We start from the raw sequence: 26,545 nt of genomic DNA, 5'->3' as shown, positions 1-26,545 counted from the left end.
TTTCTGGTTCATGCATGTTTTGGGAATCGCATGCTTTTGAAAAGGCAGTCTTTGCTCTCTCCCTGATACGTTGAAAAGGCATTTTGAAGTAATAAGAAAGCTTACAAAGGTTTTTAGTTTTAACTCTATATTATAAAGCTAAGGCAGGAAACACGAGTGTTTGTATTATACTGATAGAAAAGACGGCATTTTTTTCAACTTTATGGTGACGTGTTTTATTTTGATGGAGTATATTTAAACCCTGCCAGTAATACAGGGGATGCGGGAGGTATTTAGGAGCCATCTCCTCTAGATATGCAGGAAGTGAGTTCTTGAAATGCCTCAGAAAGAAGAGATTTTTTGCTTCAAGTTTAAAATAAACATGGCTCCTGCCCAATTAAGGCTTTAAAAGCTGAGGTTTAAACACTTTTACAGCGCAGTGCAAAACTCTTGTCCCGTTCCTGAAGACCACCCTACCACAACAGAGCAAACCAACCTCTGAAACGAGAGGAAGCCTTCGGGCTGCCTTGGTCCTCTTACCTGCTCAGTACGCGCGTCCCATGGCAGCGTGGGCATCGAGAGTTCGTTCAGTTCTTGTGTAGACCGATATTGAGAAAAGTTACTGCCGTGTATGTTAAAATACAATAATAAATGAGCAGACGCAAAAGGAGAATTGTAGGATCTCTTGATCTGGGCACGTGCCTGCTTACTTGCCCTTTGCCGTGGCTGCCCTCCGGTTGCCGTGGGCCTCCCCACACCGCTCCTGCCTTTGACAGGGCAGCTTTTCTGGTGGCTGCTAACACGCCGTAGAGGTGACAGACTTAATTTCTGAGAGAAAATTCCAGCTTCGGTGGTTGCTTTTGCTGTTTTCTGCCAGCCAGTGCATGCAGCACTGACCCGGGCTGTCAAAGTCACTGCCAGCAGGTTTCTGCATCGAAAGGTGGAGACGTGGCAGCAGCTACTGGGCAGGAGAAGGGAGAAGGATGGGAGCGCACCCATCAAAGCCAGAGAGGGAACAACCAGCATAGTTATTGCCTCAGAACATAAGGCTCGTTGTAGCGTGACAGGTTTAGACAATATGCCCTAAGTTTTTTTTTCAAACTCTGTCAGGACAGACACGCAGAAGTGTGGGAGATCACAGCCTCGGCAGTGTCTGCCCTATCCCCTGAAACACGCTTTGTGCCCCCGGGTGCTCCGGCTGTTTGCCGCGGCCCCTCGCTGCAGCCCGGCTTTGCTTCGTGTTGCAAACGGCGCGTGGGAGCGAGCTTGCTCCCTGTTGGCAGGCCGTGCATGGAAAGGGTGAACTCTTTTCAGAAGATGTGGGGAAGAAAGCAAGGTTGTGACTTGTAAGGCCTGTTGGAAAGCAGATGCAAACTTTCCTTGCTTAATTTGGCCATTGCACCAAAACAAATAATGTATCGGAGCACTGTTTACTTTCAGGTCTTTGGGCAGGTTTATGTGTTTGTCTAATTAAAAACCCAAATGAAACACATAATATAGGCACATAAATCATCTGCTTTCCCCTTCTTTATGAGTATTATATTTCTGAATTTGTTTTGGGTTTTGAGAGTTAATGCTGTGCTACTGAATAGTGACAGGCCTTTGGTTAAACGTGTCTTGGAGACAAGATGTGGAAACATCCAGCTAGTGTCAACAGCTGGGTAGGGTGAACCCAGAGCGGGGCTAGACCCGTCGTTTGTGTGGTTGCTGCTGCTCCTTTTGGGCATCGTGAGGCTCAGCAAATCCTCTGCCCTTCAGGGAGCAGCAATAGGAAGGATCATCCAAATAAGAGCCAATGTGAAGAGTCTATAAAGTATAAGAACTGGCAAGTGACAGCTAACATAGTTGTCAAGATTTATATTATGATCCTGATCGCCAAATACAGCTTTTCACCCCTCTCTTCAAGGAGTTTTAAATATGTAGAAAAATGGTGACAGTTTTTGTCGCATAAATGAGATTGAATTAGTCTATTCAAAAACTCGTGACCCTTTTTTTCTGGGTGTTTTTCTGAGAAGCCCATGATTTTCCTCAAGAGAGGGCTGGTGACCCCGAAGCTTTGCCACTGACTGGTGTCTGAGCGTTGCAGTTATTATTAACCTGTTTTGTTGTTTTTCCCTACAAGGCATATTTGTTCAGAGGGCTGGAGATGGTTTAGGAAGTTACTGCCAGTCCTCAGATGTTTGTGCTTTCTGGGGGCGGAGGGAGGGACAACTGCTGCTATCACAAGCTGGTTACACACTGTAAGGAAGGACATGAAGCAGCAAGTTTTTAAAGTAGTATTAATCTCTTCTGTGGTTTCAGAACGCCTCTGGGAGCCTCCCTGGATGAGCAAAGCAATCCTCTGTTGAAGGGTAAGGAAAGGCTTTACCTACTGAAATCTCTTGTGCTGGGAACTGTGCTTTCGTGGATGTTCACCTGAGACCTGGGCTCCTTAGCACCGGCACAAACCGCAGCCTAGTCGGCATTGCTGAGCAGAGTTATTCTCACTGTAAAGCAGTGGTGCTTGAGAAACTGGGGAAAAGATCCTGAATAACTCTCTCTAGAACAACTCCAAAACGTGCAGAACGGGGAGGCTGTAATTTCCTCTCTGAGCTGGCGATCATTAAGCAGTCTTTGCCTCTAATAACTCTGGTTGCCACACCTGAAAATTTTACTATCTGAGCAGGTCCGAATACTGAAGTTCAAAGTACAGCGAGAACGTGCAGGTAGTGACAGGGTGCAGAGGAATTACTTGCTGTGCCTGGAGTCTTTGCTTCAACTCTCAATCTGGTACAGGGAGAGAGGGGAAAGCCTAAGCTGGACTCAGACTCTGGATCCCCCTGGTAAGATGTATGGAGGATAGATAACGTAGCAGCAGAAGGCACAGATGTGTTGGGTGGTGCCTCTAAGTTCCCGCTTGCAATTGATTTGTTTGCAGGTTGACTCGGGGATGTTTCTGAGCACAAAACTAAAGCAGTGTTGTAGTCGTTCTCTTTCCAAATGTTTTTTCTGTGTTCTCAAATCTAATTTCCTCACTTCTTAGCGTGTTTTCAGTGTGTGAGAAATGCAGGGATTGTGAACGTAGTCTGGTTATATCCTGTTGCTTCGAAGTGTCTTGCTAATACCTTTAGTTGAGCTGTTGGAAAGAAAAAAACACTGCAGCATTCTGGTTGTTGAACTAACTGTATGTTTTCAGGCATGCTGGTGAGAAATGGAGGAAGTTTTGAAGATGACTTATCCCTGGGAGCTGAAGGTGGGTGTGGCAGGATTATGACTCTTTTTTCTAGCAGAAAAAAAAGAATAAAATTATGTTCAGTCATCTGATTTCTATTTTGAAAGATAGCATTTCCTTCTGGTCAAAGGCAGTTGATAAGGCTGGCTAGAAAACCAGCATGAAGCACATAGAAAAATGCAGGAGGATTTGCTTTTTGAATTCGTTAAACTCTTGCTGGTGTTAAACGTTCTTGTCGAACCCGAAGGTCAGAGGCAGTCCGAATTCGCTTCTGCCTTCTCATTTTAATGCCCACAGTGGCAGCACAGCCCGGAGCACTCACTGAGGCTGTGAGAAAGTGGTTTCTCCTACTTGCCCTTCTTGTCCATGGGTTACTCTTGGCAGCCATGCATGCCCTGCTTCCGCTGAATCCCTTGGGAGTGGCACATGTGGGCTTTTGAAAGGAGGAATGAAATTCTGTCAGCCGAGAGGCAAAAACCCATTAAGGGCTAAGTGCTTTTAAAAATGAAAAGTGCCAAAGCTGAGTAAGTGTTTTGGATCAACCACGATACACACTTTGCTGTCACTAGCTGCTTGTCTTTTCTTTCTCTTCCCTTTTTTGAGGTGAAGGAGATATGGCTGTTCATGGTGGACTTCTTTTTCTAAAAAAAGACTTTTAGCCTCTCTGTTGGTCATGGGTTAGAGATGTCCATAACGAAAACGGACAAAAGCACTGTGGATCCTGTTCTAAAAGCAGCATCCTGAAATAAAATGGCACAAAATGGTCTCGCAAACCGGGTCCTGGCGATATCTACAGGAGAGGGGTTATAAGACTATGTTTATTTTCAGTGTAAAAAAAATGCAAACCCACTCTCTCCCTTTAGCTTTCATGTTTTTTGAACTACAGCTTTTGCAAAGTGTCAGAACTTCTGTAGTAGAAAGCCCTTTTTTCGACAGCAGTCTTGCCAGTGGTGTCAAAGTAGTGGGACAGGGCCTGGAGGAAGGAAATACCTTTAATTTTTCAAGATTCAAGACTTCTAAGGAAAACAGTTGATCTGATAGTGACCTTGATCTGATAATGATGGAGAAGCAGTAAATGAGTCCCTTACTGCAATAGATTAACTAGGATTAAATTTTCTTTCTGACAGTCTTTTCCACTTGTTAGATTGCCTGCAGTACAAAGATTTTGTAGGAGGAGTTTCTTTGTAATGATAATCCAGCTCTGAGCATATGACCAAGAATACAAGAGTATTCAGTACATTTACTTTTTGCTTTTCAATTTTTTCCCCTTACCATTCCCAAGGATTTCTGTTTTTTATGAGCCTTTAGCACGATTTAGGCAGAAGGTCATTTCCCTCCTTTTCAGATGACGAAGGTCCCAGTACTAGAATCGCTGGTTCCTTTTCCTGGGTAAGGACGTGGGTGTTTCTGCAGAGCTTTGCTTCCCGTCCGAGAACAAGGGGACGACAGAGCTGCTCGGAGCAGTGCTGCGTGCCCTGCCAGACAGACAGCCCCTTTGAGGGTGGTATGAATGGCCTGCCCTTGTGCACCTCTGACTGCTTGAATCCAGATACAAGCCAGAGCCCTGTGTGAATGGTACAGAGGGCATCGGGCAGGGTCTTGTAACCCCAGCCCCCTACTCAGCCGTTAAAATCCATGATTCAGCTGTTCAAACTAGTCACCAGCTAATCTGTATAGATAGGCTTACCTTCATATTATAGGCAAGAATATTAAAAAAAAAAGAGATGTGGCATCTGTGTTTTGTATACATACAAATTTCTTTGTGATGCCTCTGAAAAGAAGAGAGAGGTTGAGAGGTCTCCATGTTTTGCTCTCAGTTGCTGACCGTACCCCGCTGGCACAGGAGCCGCGATGCAGGGTTTTCTTGGCAGCGTGTTTGACATCACTTTGCTCTTTTTGTAGCTGATTCTCAGCTGCTGTAATGCTCCTTGCCTGTCTCCTGGGGCAAGTTTGCTGAGTCGCTTCTTTGGGTAACCCATAATTTAAGGCTAGGGCTCAACATTCTGGTGTGACAAGGTGTTGATTTTCTGAAAGAATAATGCTGCCGGGGATGTTCACGTGTGGAGCTGGGCTGATCCGGCTGCAGAAAGCGCCGACATCCCCCTTGGAGCTGGTGACCGGGTGCGTGGTACCTGATGGCTGACCTCCCTCCAGAGCCCTCTTGACTCCGAGCACGGCCACTGCTCCCGTCAGCTCCACAGGCTTCACCCAGCTGTTGGCCACGGATCACACAGCTCAGGCAGCCGGGGCCCTGCCACGCTTTGGGAGCGGTCCGTGCAGATGAAAAGACTAACGAATGTAGTCTCAGTACCTGGCCGTGGGGCCACCTGCCTTTCTTATGTTCTTTACTTTCTCTACCAGAGCAATCCTCACGTGCCTGCTTCTCCTCCTCCCATTCCCACCTGGGAACAGCCTTGCAGCTGGTAATCATGTCTTCAATTGCAAAGCAATAAATGGATAATATAACAATTACTAGCTTACCGCATGTTAAATTTCAAGTTAATATGATTAATGACAGTATGTGAATGCGTGTCCGTGTGAGATTTTATTTTAAACAGAGCCTGAATAAACCAGATCATCTTATATCAGCCAAATACTAGAAACCCTTGAAAAATCACATTTATATGGGAAGAGAAAAATCTGGCTCACGCGGGAGTATTGGTACACATGCTCGCTGCCTGCTTCTTCATACTGGTTGTGGGAAGCGTATTTCTGAAGAGCTCTGTGTGTAACTTCTTCTTGTTTCGCTACAGCTAATCATCTGCGGAGTGATACCCAAATGGAAACATGGTAAACATCTCTTTTTGTTTGTTTACATCAGAGAAATGTTTATACCAGAGAGTGGGAGGGAGGGGGGCCAGTGGAAGTCGTGGAGGCTACCTCTGAGCTAAAACTCTTCTGGTCATGTCTGTTTACGTCAGAGGGAAGGAGAAGATCCAAGTAACACGGAAACAGTCATTAGGAGATGCAGAAAAAAAGCGCAGATTTTTATTCTTCCAGCAGACCTGACGTAGACTTTGGGGTAGCAGGAGGAAAACAGAAATGACAAATCTAAGTAACTTAGTATGATTTACCCTCTGCCTCACTGATTCCTCGCCGTTTCAGAAATTTCAAGGGAAAATTAGTTTTACCTTTCAGAGCAGATGTCCGTTGGGAGCAGGGGGGGAAAATAAGACTTTAAGAGAGGAGAGGCTTCTGCTTTACAGGGAGAGCTTCTAAATAAAATGTGCTGAAACTCAAATTCCATTGAGGCTTCAGCAAACACTGGCGCAGCCTGTGCGTGCAGAATCCTTGCTACTCTTCCTGAGCTGGGCTCCATAAACGTGCCTTTGAGTGAATCCTCTGTCTTCTTTGGTTTCTTGGTGGTTGTTCTGGTGCATGTATGTGTGTTAGGATTTGTATAGTAAAATTCACCCTGGGAAGGTTTGTCCCCCAGAGAGATTGGCAGTAACAGGACGTTTGAGCCCGAGGTACCACCTCATATTGAGGCGGCTTCTCCAGATACAGGGAGGAAATAGTTTGGGATTGGGAAAGAAACTGGCCGGCAGTCTGGGTTGGAGCTCATCTTGCTCTGTTTCATCCAGCCTGGAGCCTCTTCAGCTTCCCTGGCCACTGCAGGGGCAGCTCACAGCCTCGCGCTGCTGGTGGGCAACAGCTGGGGGTGATGGGGAGCTGGGTACTCAAGGCGCGGAGAGGTGGCCCTGCCATGGAGAGGTTGTCCTGCTGGAGAAGGTGGTGGCAGGGGGAAGGCAGGGAAAGCAGGGCAGGGTAGCTTGCTCCAGGCTGGGCTTCCTTGCTGGCAGAGGGTGGGATCGAGGAGGGTGGGGCAGAACGGGGAGATCAGGGATTTGTTTTCTCAGCTTGCATTTGCCTTCAAATTCTTACCGTCTATGTACTTTTTTACTGAGGCGTCCCAGGGTTCGCTTTTGTTATTGTATTTCAATAAATGACATGGCTAATATAAACCAGATAACACTGAAAGGGAAGAGAGAAATTCAGCAGTACTGGAGGCTTAGCTCTCCTCCGAGACAGAGAATCGAGTCCCTGACCGAAGGGGGTTTATCGCTGGGGTCTTCTCTGTTTGTGTTGACAGCAATGGTGTGCTGGCGAAGGAGAGGAGGCTGCAGTTCCACCAGAAAGGGAGAAGTATGAACTCCACCGGGTCTGGAAAAAGCAGCGCGACTGTCTCAAGGTAAAGGAGTACTATGCTTTGAAGGTCATGGCACAGTTCAGTGGAATTTGGCAGTGTTTTGCTGGCAAAACTTACTTCTTCTGTTCCTCAGTTAAATGGACTTGGCTTGATTTATGTGCGTTGCATTTAGTAGCCGAGAAGGGAAACTTCATTTGGTTGCTTGAAAAACCGCTATTTGTTTTCAGTTGTGGTTTGCAGTAAATACTAACAAATGCGCCTAAATGCTAGAAATGTCTGAAATTTTAATCACATTTTAAAATGGGAGCTCTGCAGGATAAGGGCTGACATCCTAAATTACAGGATCGGATCTGAGATGCATCTGAGCCGATGTCTCTGGTAATGCAGAGACATCCAAAACTTCAGATGCAGAGATCTCCACAATTATATCCTAAAGTACACTGTGCTGTAGGAGTCAAAAGTTCAATAGACCAAGTTGGCTACTGGGCTGAATTGGCAGTTGGACATAAGGAACTGGGTCTTAAAAAGACGCAAGTAGATAGTAAACATATTTTCATTTGTCTAGTGTTTCTGAATTACTGGAGCTTTATGAGGAAGATCCTGAAGAAGTGCTCTATAACCTTGGGTTTGGAAGAGATGAACCAGATATTGCTTCAAAAATTCCAGCGAGATTTTTTAATTCATCATCGTTTGCCAGAGGGATAGATATCAAAGTGTTTTTGAATGCCCAAATGCAGCGCATGGAAGTGGAAAATCCAAATTTTGCTTTAACAAGTAAGTATGTTTTTGAAGCAAAGTTTATTTTTAAGTTTTTGAACTAAGTAAACTACCTCAAAAGAAGGTGTGTATCTAATATTCTGGCAAACGCCCTTTATAGCCTAAAGGCCAAATTTCATTCAGAAACCATAATAAAACTCTTACTTGGTCAGGAATATGTCAAGAAGTCACCGTCAGTGTTGTAAGCCTTGGGGTGAGGGGAAGGGGTTTATGGTGGAGGAGGGCAATGAAAGGCATCCTGTAAGATAGATTGCTTTCTGGTTTATGTCATTCCTGTCTCTTGCTCCTAAGCTTATGTTCTGTTGTAGCTTTAAAGCACTGAAACAAATATCAATATCCATCTTTTTTGTGTGTTCTTCAGTATCCGGGTGGGATTTTTGAAAGCTGTCAGCAGCGACCTACTTCTGTAGTTGTTGAAATCCAGGCCAATATTTCTATTGACTTGGACAGGAGCTTTGTGAGATCAGTAATGAGAGTTTTTGAAATGAGGGCATAGCTGAAATGTCCTCCTGTGCTTGTAGATGGAAAGCAATGTGAGTAACCCTTTTCTTCCTAGCACTTTGTAAATTAACTTGCACTTGCCTACCTGTGTCCCTTTTTTATTTTGTGAAAGCTTTTCTTGCTGTTCTCCTCACGCATTTAGCAAACACTCTTGTAAATGTTTTTCCATTTTTCCATACTGTGTGGTGGCACTTTCACGTTACAGGACTAGGCAGTCTTCAGTCAAACTTTGGGACCCTTGATATAAATAGGAGGAGATTTAAGGTGGGGAGTGGGCAGAGGTTATGAAGAAAATTCCTTCTTCAGATCTGAAGAAAGAGCTGTCTCTAAGAATTCAAACCATCGTGTAGAGATGGATCAGCAGTTCTGGGATGTGATGACAGCAAACGTCCTCGTAAACTCTGCCTTATGTTTTGTTCTTGTGCAGGTCGTTTTCGTCAGATTGAAGTGCTTACTACTGTGGCCAATGCTTTTTCTTCTTTGTACTCTCAAGTCTCTGGGACTCCTTTGCAGAAAATTGGTAGTGTGAATTCAGTGTCTTCCAGCAAAGAGGCATCCAGCCCTCCCCCTTTAAATCGCAGCAATACAGCCAGTCGGTTAATGAAGACCTTGTCAAAGCTCAATCTGTGCGGCACACAGCAAGCCGATGGCAGTGGCTGCTCAACTCCTTCACCTGTTGAAAAAGGGAAAAGTCCAGCTGAACCAGGGAGTGAGGAAAACGATGTTAAAAATGAATCTAAATTACCCAAATACTCTAAAAAGAAAGACTCTCCCTCTTTTTTAGCAACTGTAAAGGAGGAGATAGCCAGTGGTCAGACAAATGCTGCAGACACACGTAAACCTGCAAACCTTCCTGCTGGGACTGATGATAATCAAGAGGGTACTGTGCCTCCAGCAGATGTGGAAAGCAGCAGGTTGGCAAGTGCCCAGGATATGCTGTGTGAAGAATCTGGTCTTTTGGACTCACCAAGCCTCAGCAGCAGTTCCAATACATCCAACAGCAGCACCTTGACGCAAAGGCTGCCGGTGACATCACCAGGTAGAGACCCCTGCGCGCCCCTCGCAAACCCATCCATAATGAATCTAATGCTGCAGCAGAAGGACTCCTTTGAGATGGAAGAGGTAGGTGGAGATAGATGACTTTGGTTTTGCACACAGTTTACATAACTTGCAGGCTGCCAGCAGAGGAATGTTCCCTCCTGTGTAGTTGACAGTGTTTTCTCCGGGAATACTTAAAATTCTTCGGGTGATAGGACGGTTGTCACTCCCGCTCAGTAGGCTGCTCTAATTGATCCTCTTCGTGAGATAACTTGGTGTTGCTCCTGTTGGTGTTGCTCCTGTTGTTGTTGTTCCTGAGAGTCAGCAAGAAAGTTCTCATACTTTTTTTTCATCGAGCTCAGGTAATTACAGTCACTGGCAAAACTGCTAGGAACTTTTCCTGTGGAAATAGGTCTAGGTTAGTCTTTGTGTATATAAAAGCCTTTGGTTAAAATTTCTACTTTGCTTAAATTGCTAACTGGAAGTCATTCTTTTTGTTGCATGAAAGTAAATTCAGTTTATCAATTGATATTTATTCAGGATAAATTTGTGGATGGAGTAAGAGTGTTGTTGCATAAAAGGGAAAGGGACTGTTGTGTAGGATGAGGTGCTCATGTTGTGCAACTTTGGGTTTTGATGACAATCTACTGTATGTGGATTTGTTTGTGCTCTGGGAATTAGCACGCTGAAAGTCCCTGTTTGACATGCCTTTGGTGGTGGCTTAGTTACAAATTCTGTGCTAGCTGCCTTTTAATATCTTCATAAATGCATGTATCAGGTTTTTGATTGATAATTGTTCCAAAGGGATTTTAATTCCCAGATTTCTGTAAGTGCTTTGTTTATTAAGCTAGTCAATGTGCAGCCTACAAATTCAAGAATGCAATTTTTTGCATAGACTCATGCTTTGAATTGTAAGATCTGTCTTAACTTAAATTAGTAGCTGGTTTTGTGGACATGTTTCGAAGTGACTCTTGTTAACAGTTCAGCAATTAACTTTCTTGTCTATGTGAAATAGGTATATAAAATGAAGGATTGTGTTTTCATTGGTGAAATGTGTGAAGAAAGCAAGTGAATAGAAAACCTGCAGAATTTTACAGCAAACGATGAAGTGATGATTTAGTAGATACTGTGCCTAGTGTCATATTGTCATTACAGGCTCTTCTAGATCAACTAATTTTGTAGCTGAAGGCACTCATTAAGTAGAAAATCCAGCCTCTTGTAGTTTCTGCCACTTGTCGGTGCCTGTGTGTTATCACCCACATGTTGTGTGGCCGTCTACTGAACCAGAATAAATGACTGATCCAGTTGAGATGGGAAAAGAAAACCCAGTGTATTTTGATTTTTTCATTTTTCCTGGCTTAGTTTTCAGCCAGATATTTCTCTTGATCCAGTTTGTTGTGTAGCTGCACAGATGTGTGTGTTGGCACAATGGGAGGGGTCTGAGTGGCAGTGCAATTTGCCACTTTCTTGATAGTTGGACTGTTACTCCAGAGGGTTTTTTGGTACTCTTGGGCAAAGTTGAAACAAATAACTTAAAAAAAAAAAAAAAAAGAAAGGAATGGAATTTTCCTTCAGAGTAGGTTGGTGAGTTGGACTGTAAAGGATTATGACAGGAAGAAGACTTGCCGAATTCTGCACAAGCCAACGCAATGTGTTTGCAAGTTTTGGTTGACACACTTTGCAATGATGCCAGTGCATAAACACAGCTGTTTTGGCAAGACAACATGTGATGTGGGATGGGATTGTGGTGAGTTTTTGTTTACGTAATATATACATATCAACTGCCTTCGCATCCCTGGGAGGGAGGGATTTGTTGAAGAAACTTTAGAACAATACCTGGCAGCGTGATTTTATTTCCATGTGTCTCTAAGCAGGGTATAACGAACAATAAACTGTATTAGAAACAGTGAAAATAACTCCTCCCTCTGTTTTCTCAGCTTGGCTTGGAGCGCATTCGTACGCATAGGAAAGGTGACAGATATATCAAGGAAGCTCTTTCCATGCTTGCGAATGCCTTGGAGGTTTGAGCGCCCTTCGGAAGTCTGTGGCTGTGAAGATAGCTAGTGCGGGAGTGAGTCAGGGCAGGATTTCCCCCGAACACCCGCTCCTGAGGTGGCCAGTTACAGTCTCGAAGGTCGTTTGCCAGCATCAGTATTGGCTGGCGGGACGGGGAAGGAGAGGGGAGTGCTTCTGCGCGCTCGTCGAGCTGCACCGTGCTGCGGCCACAGCCAGGACGCTGCCTCCCAGTCAAGGACTGCAGGTGGAGGGTATTTAGATGAGAAGAGGCTTGGCTGTTGGAAGGCTGCAAATGTAGCCATCGGAAACTGCGAGGTTTGGCAGAATCAAGACACCTCTTCTGGAAGGCCAATCCAATCAAAGGGCCTGTAAGATTACGTGCTGTTACTTTTTTTTTTCCTTTAATTATTTTTTTATTTTTTTAAAAAGGTACTTTTCTTAAACTTAAATGCTGAGCCCCTTCTATGCTCCCCTGCATTTGGACAAAATAAGCGTTTACTTCTTTGGTACAACCTTTGTCTCCCGAAGGAACGGAAGCCTCTTGATTTATTGTGCAAGGGTAATGCTGTTCACTTATTAATGGTGAAAAGTTCAGGCCAAGTACTTTTCAAAACCCTTGTAATGAAGAAAATGCACCCTTGTGGCTGCTGTACACATGATATCAATGCAAATACAGCTGCTTCTTGAGCCAAATACTAATTTGGACTTAAACCCATCAATATTGTGGTTTTGCATTTTTAAGTTGATCAAAAATGGAGGTGAAAATTTCATCGCTTGGTGATTTTGAAATGAGGCAGGCAACCTGTTAGAAGGAAGGCTTGGGGGATAGTTGGATTGGGGGTTTTGCGCATGTAGACTTGCATATGAACCAGTAGCATTTTTTCTGTAGCACACAAAAGAATAAAAATATTCTAACTTTTGAACGAAACAAAGGCCTCCCTGTTGGGATTTTAGGCATATTCTTTTCATTGTTTGAACAGTTGTCTGAGAACTGCTTTCTTAATAAGGCTGTGTTTCATGTAGTGATGATTAAGTAATAGGATTAATTTTTGTGTAGTTTTAAGTTTCCCAGTTGAAATCTACATGGCTCGGAATATGTTATCTTCCTTTTTTGTGCTGGAAGATACAAGAAGTATTTCGACAAATAGTGGCATGGTGAAGTTTGGAGTAGGTGCTGGTGGGGTCTGAGTTGCTCTGGAGAATTGGTGGCTTGTGAGAAATAGTTGGTAGGGCAGCAGATGACAATCTTTATGTTCTGACCTCTCGATATATTTTTCTAAATGTATTTTGCCTGTTTTTTACATTCAAATGAGGGGCCAAGAGTGCTGAACGGAAAAAACAGTAGTGTAAAGGTGGTCAGAGGTGTTTTCATACAATTATTTCAGTCTTTTGTCGAAGAGGAACTGAGAACTCTTAGTAGTGGCACAGGGTGTGATTTCCTGGTCTTTTTGCATGATGGATGTAACCGGAGGGGAGCACTGTGCTGTGAGTGAGAGGTGTTGTCATAAGGATCACCATTGCCCTACAGGAGCCTTGCCGAGTACCTGATGAAATAATACTTTGGTTCAAGGAGATACGATTTGCTCCTTCAATCGTTAAAGGCTATTGGGCTGGAGAAAAAACCCAAACAAAACGGACCAACAAAACGCCCCCTTGCATGTGCAGTGTATATAGCTTGGATGTTCTTAAGCACGGGGACGTATTCCAGTTGCCCTGACAAAATATTTGTCTCCTCTTCCTGATAGATCCAGAGTACAGAGGGGGATCTACCGCATGTTCCAGCTTCTCACCAACTGGCAGTGACCAAGTCAAGGAAAGGTGAGTGGACTTGAACTCCGAGGAGACAGCAGTCTGTTGAGTGTTCTTCCCTCTCTGAAATGCTGATTCCAATATTTAAAACTTCTGAAGTTTCTTTTCTCTTTAGAAATAAAAAGATCTGGGTTCCTTTTTCAGCTAAATCACAGAACGTTACTGCAAAGTGATGACCAAATTACAGCCCTGTAACCTCACTGGCTGTTTTCACTTTTGTACAATTGACGATAGCTCAGGGAAACTGAAACGTTAGTTCAGATTGTATGTTTTTTTTTCCTCCCTGGCAGATCCTGTAATTTAAGATACCCATTTAAACTAAAATTATATTGTTTTAAACCTAAATTGCATGATACATCCAGCTTTTTCCTATGTGCGACTGCAAGCCGTCTGCACAGAAGACTGGTGTCTCTGCACCCACGTGGAAATTGTGGTCCTTCACATGGCAAACTCTGTGCACTGGCTCTTGTGGCTTGCTTAGTTTGTGCTTTCATCTCAAATTCTTACTTACATATTTTATGGCTTGGGAGAGGGACAACGCTGATCTTTAGGTTCATTTTGTGATTGTAACTTTTCCCAACATTGGCAAGTGAAGTCTGTTCTCTACCTGTTACGTGTAATTAAAGAAGAAATAGATCTTGTTGCATTTTGTGAGATGCTTAGCTGCAATGTGGCGTCTTGGTGAAACGTGACTATCACCTCTAGATGCTAAAGAGAGGCAGAAAAACCTGGCTTAAGAAACAGAGGTCGTCTCATTTGCCTTTTCACAAATGAACTGACAGTCTTGTGAACTGTTGGCTGAGATGCATTACCATAGTTGAGAATGCTCTGGCCTAAGCACTGAAGGTCACTGCCTGGTTATTAGGGATAACTTGTGCTACTAGTTCAGCAGTGTTTTGCATAACACAGCCTTGTGCTCACTTGTCTTCCTCTGTTACAAACATAGGCATTCAAGAAGGACCACCAGAAACCGCATCTCTGACTCTTCCCAGCATTTCTCCCTTGGCTGTATTTTAAAGTTCACGTTTACATGCTTTACGTGATTACATGTAAAGACATGTAATGATCTTTACAGGTCAGATCTTTCATTTCCCTGGCCTCGGCAGTTTCAGAAAAACCTTTTCAGAGAAAGGCAACTTAAGGAAACAGGGGCTGCAGTCAGGGAAGAGAAAAATACATTTTTTCATCTTCTGAAGTGCTCACTGTATGTTTTCTCTTCCCAGTAGCTATCTTACTCTCTTCTTCCTCCATGGAAGGAAAAAAAAAGGTCAGGTGGTCCTGTGTGTACCTGCTGAAAGGTACCAACAGTTCTAGCAATGGGTCTTCAGTATGGCAGAAGCAGGGTGTGCTGACTCATGTTTTCCAGCTAGTATGACCCAACCGCTTCTGAATACACTTGGCATAGATTAGCCATGACATTTTGTTATCATGGAAGTATTGCCTAGAATTTTCTATGACTTATCTAACAAGGACATCAATGCATGTGGTAAGCCTGCATGTTTGCTAAAAATAGTCTCAGACCAACATTTTATGTCACCTGGAAGATGTGGAAAACTTAGGATTTTGTTCTATACAGGTTTCAGTAAAATTGCCAAGAGAGAAAGCATTTGGTGGAGAACATAGCCAAAATATTAAAAAACAGTTCTCAATTTTTTTTTGTGGGTTTTCCAACATGAAGCAATGTAGAAGCCTCTTTTCTCAGAGAGCAGGTGCTCACCAAGTTTGAAGGCATCCAGAGTTAATGGTCACTTATTGAAAATGCTGGCCATTGTGTCTGAATGTGAAACTCCACTCTTGCTAGCAATCTCTTGAGGTGGGATCAGCATGCAGTTTAAGCACCTGTCTTTTGTTGCAATGTAATTTCGGTTGATGATCCTCATACAGACCCACCTCTTTCCTTGATGTTTGCTCTGCTGTACATGAAATCTCATAAACAAAATTTGTTCCAAATGAACAAATAGCTTCCCCTGAAGGAGTGAATTTGTACCTTCTTTTTTCATATGTATGTGTCAATTAGCAGAGGCAGTGCTGTTCAGTACAGAATGTTACAAACCTTGCTGTGTTATTTTACTTCTACACAGAGGACTGTGGATGCTTTCTCTGACATTTACAACAGTTTGGAAGACATGTTAAGAGGGTCTATAATAAGATGTGATGTATATGATTTTTTTTTTTTAAGAGATTGTTTTCTCTACTGAAACAGTCTGAAGACTGTTAAGATATGCTTGAACAACACTGAGTCTAGTGCTGCTTAGATGCCCCATTAGAGCCTCTGTCTCATTTCAGATGAGCTTTGTTTAAACTTAGATTTTCAAAGTGGCTTGCAAATGATTGCCTTGCTATAGTACTGTATTAAAACACTTTATAAGAGATACAAAGAATTCTGTATTGTATCGACTAGCTTGATGTATTTTTTAGTTTATGTCTTCCAAATGATTCTGAACTGAACTAGTTTATCCATTATGCACAAAACTGGCATTCTGTTCTTTGTTGTTGCAAACCCCAAATGTAGATGTATTTTTGTCCATGGGTTTTTTTTAGGAACACAGTACAGAAGAATGAAAAGCTTCAGTTGCTTTGCACTGTAAACATTCAGCGCTGCTAAACATCCAAGGTTTGTTAGTTGGAAAACAAAATTCTTCCTGGCATATTTATACGGCAGCACCTTCCATTCCAAAAATGCCCAACAAACAGGACAAATATAGGTACAATGTGGAGAACAAAGTATTCTCGAGGCATTGTAGTTTGTGAGTGTCTGGTTGCTGACACCAGTGGCTCTGTGAAATTTTGAATAGCCACAAACCTGTTTCTTTTAAGGCATCTGACACTGAGAGTCAAAAGCAGTGATTAATTTTGAAAATTTAGTTCTTGAAAGTGAAGAAAGCACATCATCAGCACTTCCTGTCTTTAATATATTATTTTATTTATAACTCTCTGTGGGTGCAGCTCTATAGGGGATTGGAGATGGGAGAGTGAGAAGAAAACATTTGGAACAGATTTGGTATTTGTGAGAGTCTATGCCTATCTGTCCAGAAGCTAGGAAATCCCCAGGACTCTGAAGAGTTTCTGCAGCAGGGCTCCCTACTGGACTGGTTTTGGCAGTGCTGGGGTGCAGGATGAGATCAATATGGGAGAAAGGGGGAGCAGATATTTCATCTTGCAATGGAATACTTTATAGCTAAATTGGGAATGTCAATTTATTAATAATCTCGTGAAATACACAGTGCGTTAGAGCTCTACCAGTACTGCAGGTACAAGAAACATAGATGCTACTAAAGCTTCGCGAGCAGTTTTCACGTTTCTCCTCCTCTTCTGTGTGAGCAGTTGAGTGACGCAGAAAACGTAAGACAAGTACCTGATGGGACTGTTTGGATTGGTGATACTGACAGTTCATTGGTAGCTGAATATTATTTTACAGTAGATAAATTATTCCATTACTTGATAGTGGTTCTCTGATAAATCTGTGCTCTCATGTTTTGTAAACCACACTTGTTTCTTCGTCATCTGTTCTTGTTTAGAACTTTGTCAGCTTATTTGATATATTTCTGAACACCCACATTTCTCTGGCATGTGTTCAATGCCTAAATATATTTTGATTTTTTTATACAGCTTAAAACAATAATCCAAGGGGCATTTTCATTTGTGCTGTGTTTAACTGGGATGTGAGTTTGATTTTTTTCCTTCTGGTTTTGTTCATCCTGGCTGGTTCCTTTTCCCACACTTTCCTTATTATGCTGCCTCTGGCCTTCTCTGGTAGTTCAGAAGTTTTCCCCTACGTAGCGTTGGTAATAGCTTTGGGCTGCAGGATCAGCATCGTGTGGTGACCTTTTTGCAGAAGGTACAATTGCCTTAGTGAGAGTACACAGGGCAAGGAATGATGCCAGGTTAGCCCCTACAACCCAGCCTTTGGCACCGAGTATTCTGCATTCAAGGTGAAGAGAGCAGAACCGTATGTCATCACAGTCTCCTTCTCCTAAGACTCTCCATTGCCAGGAGGCATTTTAATCAAGATCGGAATGTAACTCTTCAGCTTTTTTAAAAAATGTTTTCGTGCTTTCCTCTCTTCTACTCAAATCTGAGACATCCAGGTGCCATAGAGCAGGTTGTACGTCTGGATCAGTAGTTGACAAGGAGGGTGGACACCATCATGTATCAGTATATCCCAATATACGAGTTGATATTTCCAGTCTTTACAGAGCCAAACCTTGTAATTTCACTGCTGAAGTAGTAGAGACTCGTGTTTTTTAAAAGTTTTTACTGCATTTACATGACAGTGGTATAGTGGAGAACTCTGAGAAGATGCAAGAGTAAGGTGTGGTAGAAGACGACTACTCATACTTACAAGAAACATCTCTGATTTACTTTAAAATGTTAAAAAAAAAATCTTAGCAGCTCTACATTATAGAAAGCAAGGAGTGACTGTATTAAGGCGATGTCTCCTTAGGTGGAACCAAGGCAGTTTGAATCTATTCATGCTGTGCTAGTCTCTTGCCATGAATAAAGACGATGAGGCAAGTATGAGTGCCTCTGCTCTAGACTGACCACTTGACTGGCAGCATCTGTCACGTAAGGCTGTCAGAGCGTGTGCGTAAATAACTAATGCTATAGAAAATTATCTAAACTACTGATTTTTACTTTAGTACTGTGTCTCCAAGGAGACCGAGAATTGATTTGAGGGGGCATACATTCATATATATATATATATATATCAAAAAAATTTTTTTTTAATAGCTGAGAAGGAAATATTGACTGAGAAGGAAATAGAAAGACAGGTCAATATTTTTCCTGAGCAGTGATAAACTTCATGCATATGAAACCCGATGCCAGCACACGCACTGGTGAATTGCTTTGTCTGAAATAGTTAGAATCTCTCTCCTGTGGCTAAGGCTTTTGCCAGTAGTGCTTTTTCCTTTTAAATTAAAATTCACCAAATAGGAAAAGAGACAGTGAGGAGGCCAAAGTAGGTGACTGTTCACATTGGAGGAGGTGGCAGCTTCCCACCGGCCTCAGCTGTAGTGGCAACCCGTTAAAGGCACGCTCTTTCAGCCGTATTAATTATATCGGGCAGTTAATAAGAGCTAGTCCAGTCTCAAGGAAGTAATTTCCATTGTCTTTACTGGGAGCTGGGTGGGGATGTCTGTCTTGAGGTAGAAAAGTTGTTTATCATTGCAGGATATTATGGCTACCATGATAACAGAACAGCAGCACAATTTGAAAGGCACTCCCTAAAAGCTGTGTGAAATCGCTGATATGAAGTTTAATGGGCAGTTTGCCTCTCCTGGTGTTCACAGACTTCTGGGCCTGTGCAGGCTTTTATTTCTGTGTTAGTGAAATGCTCATCAAAATTAAGATTGAAAAAAAATTAGTTCTGAATATCCAGCAGTTTCAAAACAGTCTTCATAATGCATTCCAATGCATTGAGCTGTGAACTGGGATTAGTTTTATGATGACAGTTAAGTGGTTGAAGGAATGTGGGGCAAAATTCTGTGTTCAGCCTCCGACAAGACAGCAGCAAGCTTTTGCCCAGGGTGAGGAGGAGGAGGCAAGGGGGACTAAGGGCTAGAGGCTGCTGTGGTCTCATCCCATCTCCAAGCTTTTGCTCTTCTGCAGAGGACTAGAGATGAGACACAGTTGTTGCCCAGGCTGCCATCTGGCTAAGCAAAATGTTTATGGTGCCGTAAGGTAAAGCCCTTACCTGGTGAGTGCCTCCTGTGTCTAGTAGGGAGCAATATACATGCAATACTGTACTGCAGAGCGTGCCGAGATCTCCTTGAAAAGCAGCTTTGCAGCTAGAGTGCTTGCACCAGAGGAAAGCACTCCTGGGTAGCACCGAGGATTTGACAGTCTCTTTTTAGGCTATTTTAACACTTACCTAATTTAAGTAGAAAGGAAGAAGCAGGAGGATCTTATCTCTCATGTATGAAATGAGCGCTGGGAATGTGCTTTGGCAGATTGCCTGGTGATGCGTCAGAGATGTTTTGTATTTGTCCGCTAAACCAGCGGAGGACCGTCTCTAGCAGTTCTCCAAGTCCTGCACGTCGCCATCTCTGCTCATGCGATGCTGCTCTTCTGGGTGTATGGGATGGTGTAGGCTGGCAGGAGACGAGTGATCTTTATCTCCCATGATCGGGAGGGGTGGCAAATCTGTACGTGTCAATACAAAAGCAACTATTCCACCGCCTGCGTGTGAATTAACCAGTGATTCAGTTTTGTGGAAGGAAAACTCCGGCAGTGGCAACATCTGCAGAGTGGGTTTTTTCCACAGTACAGGAAAGAAAAATGTAAAAGATGGTTCCTCTTCCACTGCTGCTTGAAGTTTCCCAAGTAAGGCTTTGCATGAGAAGCGGTTTTGCTTGAAACAAACAAGCTGTTCCTCTGTATTGTTCAAAGTGGAATTTGAAAAGGAATTGTGTTGTCCACTTAGCGTTACTTTGATGTAAAAGGAAAGCGTGTATTGAATGTGATTGGGCATGAAAGGTTGTGATTTGTAAAGTAATTACAATTGAGTTTTGCTTGTTTTACACAGATCAGCTGTTACGGACGGCGAGTCAGCACTCTGACAGCAGTGGCTTCGCTGAGGACTCCTCCACAGATTGCTCTCCGTTTAATCAGCTTCAGGTAAGGTTCCCATGCAGTGGCTGAAATATTACTGATTATTGTGGGATAGCAGGGACGCAGGGAGGGTTGTTGATGTTTGACTGCTATCGTGACTGTCAGTCTAGATCCTGTAAAACTTCTCATTTTCAGAGCTAGTCCAGCCAAATCCCTTACTGAACTGTGTTAAAATTTTAAAGCCTTTCTGGTATGATAATCTGAGTGTATTTGGGCCTGGAATAAGCTCTAAGTTCAGTATGTCCTGTTTGGCATTTCTGGTGTATCATTTCTCACCAGCTGAGGCTCCAGAATCTCAGTTCATTCCTTCCATGACTGCAGTGGGTAGAGATTAAGGTAATGAAAGAATATAGCTTTTCTGCTGATCATTTCATTTCTTGTATAATTTTTGCCTTCCCACTCATTTTCTTTTGCATGTTTTTCTATTATTTTTTTTTTTAGTTAGCAGCTGACAGAAAGTGAAAACAATTTCATACTAACTTTACTGTGAACGTATACTAATGTCTAGTCAATCTTGAGCTCCCACGCTCTTTCTTGTTGCAGTTCCTTTGATCTCGGTCCCAGAACTTGCCATGATACTGACCAGAGACCACATGTCTTAGGAGAGGCTTTTGTTCCAGCATGATGTCTGCTCCATACACTGGTTTGCTCAGTGTTGTGCCTGATATGTGGGAGAGGTGTTCTCTTGCCTCTCCTGAAACATTCTCGTGGTAATAGCCATGATTTGGTTGGCCTGTCAATCAGCCAGAGAAAAGTCCTGAGTTGGATCCTGGCCCCAAGGCTGTCAGTTAGCCATCTAGGACCTAAACCACAGCCCAGAGGCATACAAAGATGGGAGTCTGGGTATCGCCAGTAGTTTCATTTCAGTGGCTTGCAGCTGCTGGACTTTTTTTTATGCTACTGTATGTTTTTTTTCCTTGTGGCACAGCAAACATTTTAAAAGGTGTTTGACACTTGCTAGGAGGAGATTCCCACCATCCTCGTCCATCAGTGTTGCTTTTCCGTTTTGGTACTGGTATTCTGTGCTTTCCAGTTTAGTAGTTTTTCAACTGAGTACCAAAATAAAAGCCAAGACAGTGCTAGTCTTTCTGTCTCCCTTGAACATCAGGTTACACTTTCCAAGAGCAAGAGAGTGAAAAAAGGGAATCATGAGCCTGAGTCTCTGTAATGAGCATAATAGTCTGAGATACTGGTTCAGCTCTCTGCTAACTGGAACTACACTGAAGTTGAGAGACCTGTTAGAAGGTGACTCAGATTAGAGTTGCTCATTCCTGATCTTCATGTTGTTTGCAACCTGATTAAGAGTTCATTAAAAGCATGTTGCAACTAAGTGCCCCTTCACTTGAAAAACTGGTAGAGTTTATTTGCGTTTGCTGTAAAGGGATGAGATTTTTCTACTTTCTATTATGCTGTTTTGAAAAGATGTATTGAGACTGCACGAGGCTTGTGCCATGGAATTGCTAGGCTCTCCTCTGCTGCCTTTCCTGCTTTATTCAGACCAAGCGCTGAGCTGAATTCAGAAAATACGGGTGAATGATGGGGAAATGGGAACTTGGCAGCTAGTGAAGAGAACCTGTGAAAAGATGAAGGGGAAACAGAGGGGTGTATATTGTTTCTTAAAAGTATGGTAAGTTAGTGCCATCTACTGTTAAATAATTGACTCTAACAGCCATAGCATTCCTCTGAAACTCAGAAGAAAACTCAAAAACTGGAACCGTATTACCTCTCATCCCTGACATCCAAAATAAAGATTTCTAAGGGAGGTTTTGGCACTAAGATGGGATATTCTGCAGGGGAGTTTCATGTTACCAAAGAAGCTAGAAGAACTCTCCATCCAAGTGCTTGAAGTTTTGCTTGCCTGACTTGTGAGTGAACAATGTCATGGAGGATTAGAGACACGGATGTGCACACGCGTAGCACACCTCATTTCACCTAGGCATTACAATCTTTTGTTCTTTTAATACTTTTGACTTGAACAGTATCTGAACCTGTGCTGTCTTTCATACTAATTTGTGGCTGTGCTAGCGAGTGCAATGTTAAATACATACTTTTGAAGATGACCTTCACAACTGAAGTTTTCTTCTCGATGGTTGGAAGAGGAACTATTGCCTGTCATACACCATAAGTAATCTCTATAGAAGGAGCTAAGAGTTAGTATTCTCATGGCAGTGAGATCTGCAGAAATTAGAGACGGGAAAAGCTTCTCTAAATTTCTGATTCATGCGTCAACTATGGTAAACTTCCAAGACTGTACTTTATACCACATATTATTGTGAAAATGTCTTGTCCGCTTGTAAATATACCAGTCAATGAGGCTAGAATAAGGAATATGCTTTGCAGTCCATAGATATATTTTTTTTCCGTTTCTCATAAATGCTTTTCCTGCCATTTGTTACCTATTAATTTAGCAGCTCTCTCATACATGTGCTCTGCTTTAAACTGTGATTTAGAAAGAAAAGAAGTAGTATTAGGAGAAAGGAAGGAATGATGGGGGTAATAGTACTTGATGCAGCCTTCAGTAGAGATTACCCACCTAATATGAGATTCTCAGTGTCAAAACAATTCTTTGACTTAAAACGGGCTGAGTGTGTAGGCAGACTGGCTTTCTCATTCTTAGAGTTGTCCTGTGACACTAGCTTCACTGCGGTCTGCAGTTCTTCTCCCTTCTCTGTATGCATTCCCTAATACTACTCTTCGTTTCAGTGCTGACTGTGAACCTTTATATACGGGAGATGCCATGTACCTCCACCCTGCTGTCCCTTTGTCATTGTTACCTAAAATACGAGCGTTTTACTCTTTTTATGCTTTTACTCTGCTGCCACTTCTGTTCTCCTGGCAATAAAGACTTTATTGTCAAATAAAATAGTTTGCTCTTATTTTTTTTTTTTTAAACATTTCCTTTTGTTGCCATACTTCAATATGCGTCTAAACTATCTGATATGATGGTTTCTTTGTTCTCCTTCACTTTTTCTTGCACACTAACTGCATTGCTTTTTCTGCTCCCCACCACAATGCCCAATGAATATGGACTTGGACCCTTAGCCTGACTCCTGAGAAGGCAGTAGTTGAGTTTCCAGTATGTTCACTCCTTCGCTGGCTCATGTCTTCCCTAGGTTCAGGAGTCTTTGCAGGGCATGGGAAGCAGTGCTGACAGCTGTGACAGTGAGACAACCGTGACGTCGCATAGTGAGGAACAGAGGACACCGATAGCTAAGGAGCTGTCCTGTTTCAGTAAGTTTGAGGAGGAGGAAGAAGATGATGATGAGGATGATGATGATGAGGATGATGACGAAGAGGATATTATCTCTCAAGTAGAGAGACGAAAAGTAGGGGCACCTTCTGAGAACAGAAGGAGTGAAGATAGAAAAATTACTGGCTATGAAGTGGAACAAAATCAAGGAGGAGAAAGCAAGTCATCTCATATATCAGAGACAGTCCAAGGAGAGGTCAGCTCTAAAGAGGAAGACGTTTCCAGTGAGCAAAAAGAATTGGATCTGCTGGAGGAAGGCAGTGTGTTTGAGTTTCCTCAGTATCACACGCACCATATCCTCAAGTCGATGCGATCTCTGGAAGGTGGTGGTTCCTCATCGTCTGTGGACAGGGTTCACGTCGCCTTGCAAAGAGCCGAGATGAGAATCGTCAGCACATCTGATTCCAGGGCTGGACGCACTCTGCTTAAGTCAAAAGATCTCCTGAGGAAGCAGAAACTCTGGTTTGCTGAATCGGGCTATCCTCTAAGGCGGTCTCAGTCTCTTCCAACTGCATTACTGAATCCTGTGAAAGTGGTGTCCTCTGTGAACGTCCAGTTAACTCCAGGAAAAGAGACTCTCTGCAGTCCTCCTTCTTTCACCTACAAGTACAGGCGTGTGGAGGAAGACGAGAAAGTGGTGTCTGAACATGACAACAGTGAGGGTGACGCAGCTTCCAGCCAGCCGGTGTGCAAATCCACGCTGTTCATTGCACCTTCATCCTCCAAAAAAGAAGTGCCCCAGACTGAGCCCAACAGGCTGTCCGAGGAGCCCAGTCCCACCAGGACACAGAGCTGCCCGCTGCACACACCGGCACACATGTCTCAGTCGACGTGCTCCCTCCACTCCCTCCCTGCCGAGTGGCAGGACAGACCTTTCTGTGAGCACGTGAGGACGCTGAGCACTCACAGCGTCCCAAGCATCTCCGGCTCTTCCTTCAGTGCCTTCCTTTCCCCCTTCAGCTGTCCCTTCTCTCCAAGGCACGCTGGATTTCTTCATCGACCTCATGCCATCAACCCGCCCTCCACTGTGGAGATGCAGCTGCGCAGGGTGCTACATGACATCAGAAACTCTCTGCAGAACCTCTCGCAGGTAAGAGGAAGCCAAATTTTTACCTTGGGCAAAGGGGCTTCTTGTTTTATCCTTACAAAACAAAAACATTAATCTCAATATTCATTTGCATAGTGCCGCAGATCAGGAAAAAACGACATTTTGTGCAAGTTTGATTCCCGACTGGTTTAGGAGCTTCTGTTTAAAGTGGCAAATGATCATCTCAGTGCTCTGCTATTTTTGTGTTTTATTTTTTCTTGTTGCAGATGTCCCAAATTGTTTTTTTTGCTTTTTTTTTTTTGTTTCCTTTTATGGATGTTCTTGGGTGGGGGGGAGGAACAGTTGTTCTCTTTTTCAGTTATTATTTTACAGTGATAGTCATTCGCTTTAGATTTGAAAATGCATATTGACAGTCCTTTAACCTCTCTGTTTTCTTTGACATACTTCCCATTCAACTGATAGAAATTTATTTTTTTCATTGCAAGTCCCATGGCTTCACTAATGATGTCAGTGATGATGTCTGTCCCACATACATTTCTGTGCTGTTTCATACCAACCTTTTGCATGTTCAGCTCTGGAGCTAGTCAACATGACCTTCAAGTCGTCTGTCTTTTATTGAGAACCAGTTTTGTCCCAGTATGTGAAATTTTGTCCGTCTCATCTCTTGGAGAAGAAATACTTTAAAATGAAAGTGTGCTTTTTTTACCAGTTTCTGCCATACCTTCTGCTCTTTCCCACCTGGTTGCGAGCTGTCCCTCCTCTGCTGTGCCTGCACTGCTGTTCTCTTAGGTGGTGATCCAACTTAGGAGCCTACGCGGGCAGAGCTGACTCTCCTTGTTTTTATATGAACACATGAACATTATTCAGTTGTAGAGCTTCAACAGTTTCTGTGGGTTTTATCCAAGAGCAAACACGCGCCTGCCTGCACCATATAGCAGGTGGTAGGCTGCAGGGAGCTTTTTTAGACCCCTGTTTCGTTTTATTTTGCTACTTGTCAAAAGAAAGAGGCTAGTCCCGCCTGACTTTGGTTATCTCAGCTGGCCTTGCTTCTCAAAGCAAGCTTGGCTACTGTGACACAACTCTGCAGTGGAAAGCTGCCATCAGCTGTGTTTTAAGTCAGACAGTGCTCAAGGCTGTGGACGGCGTGCCTGGGAGTAAGCATTTGCAGAATTTAACCTTCTTTGTAAAATTTCCTCTTGGGAAACGAATTGCAGTGTTGATATGGGTGAGGTTACAGTGTGCTACAGCACTTTTATCACTTATGCCCTGCTAACTAAACCTGCTGAAGAAGAAGTCTCTGTATTACATCCAGAACTCATGTTCAAGATGATTCAATTAAAAACCCAAGATTAGTATCGAAGGGGATAATAATACCTCCTAGGCCACTTGTTCTACTTCCAACATAGTTTATGTAGACTAGTTCCGTTTTGGGAGCTTGGTCCTTCTCATTACAGAGGTTTGTAGGAAAATGTCTTGATTACAATACACAGTTCCCTGGTGCTGCTTTTTCCTACTGCCAAGATCAAGTTTGGCACACAGCATACTCAGCTGCTAAAGAAAAAGTTGAGATGTTTCAAATATGTGATTCTGGTTTTAGGAAGGAATAAAGGGGAGTAGATAAGTTCCTGCTTATCCTTCCAGAGAAAACTGGGAGAGGAAGAAAACCCCTCCCCTCAATGTGGTCGTGTTTAGACAAAACTCCTCTGGATGAATGGACGTGCTTCAAATTTTCCATGATGTCTCAATAGTCCTTCAAATTCTTTCAAACTTATATTGGATAAGCTGTCTTTTTCACATTTGAAAAGGTGAATGTTTTTGCTGTTTCGACTGTTCTTTGTTGTTCCGTGTCTCTACGTGTAACAGCCCCTGAATTTTATCTGGTTGCTCCGTGTGTTGATGCAACATGCAAATAGAAATTCTTCAATGCTCTTGTTTTCATGGGAGATCATTAGCACACAGAGGTCTTCAGATGTAGAGAATGTAGTGAGATTAAAGAACAAAATAATAATAAAAAAAACAAACTAAGAACTGAGCAAAACCCTACAACAAGTATGACTTTAATAATGAATTGAAAATGGGACACTTTAATTTGCTTAGTTCTGTTTTCCAAGTTGTTCTTTTTATCATTAGCTAAGACAATTGAGACTACTGAGT

The 26,545-nt window shown here is 43.0% G+C and overlaps 1 protein-coding gene across 2 annotated transcripts in view; it reads left to right on the top strand.

Annotated features, from left to right (window-relative positions):
* Nucleotides 1–26,545, top strand: part of ITPRID2 (ITPR interacting domain containing 2) — a 42,306-nt gene that overhangs the window by 3,438 nt on the left and 12,323 nt on the right. For both annotated transcript variants that reach the window (XM_086615758.1, XM_086615759.1), the window contains exons 3-11: nucleotides 2,281–2,330; nucleotides 3,155–3,211; nucleotides 5,944–5,980; nucleotides 7,284–7,382; nucleotides 7,906–8,114; nucleotides 9,046–9,740; nucleotides 13,418–13,490; nucleotides 20,008–20,099; nucleotides 23,207–24,433. In XM_086615758.1, the coding sequence (XP_086471884.1) occupies nucleotides 2,281–2,330; nucleotides 3,155–3,211; nucleotides 5,944–5,980; nucleotides 7,284–7,382; nucleotides 7,906–8,114; nucleotides 9,046–9,740; nucleotides 13,418–13,490; nucleotides 20,008–20,099; nucleotides 23,207–24,433 (2,539 nt within the window). The remainder of the gene's footprint in view (nucleotides 1–2,280; nucleotides 2,331–3,154; nucleotides 3,212–5,943; nucleotides 5,981–7,283; nucleotides 7,383–7,905; nucleotides 8,115–9,045; nucleotides 9,741–13,417; nucleotides 13,491–20,007; nucleotides 20,100–23,206; nucleotides 24,434–26,545) is intronic.

This window comes from Tauraco erythrolophus, chromosome 8, assembly GCF_009769465.1.
Source record: "Tauraco erythrolophus isolate bTauEry1 chromosome 8, bTauEry1.pri, whole genome shotgun sequence".
Taxonomy (NCBI): Eukaryota; Metazoa; Chordata; class Aves; order Musophagiformes; family Musophagidae; genus Tauraco; species Tauraco erythrolophus.
Note: the sequence above shows the minus strand (reverse complement) of the source record. Positions and strands in the feature narration are given on the sequence as shown.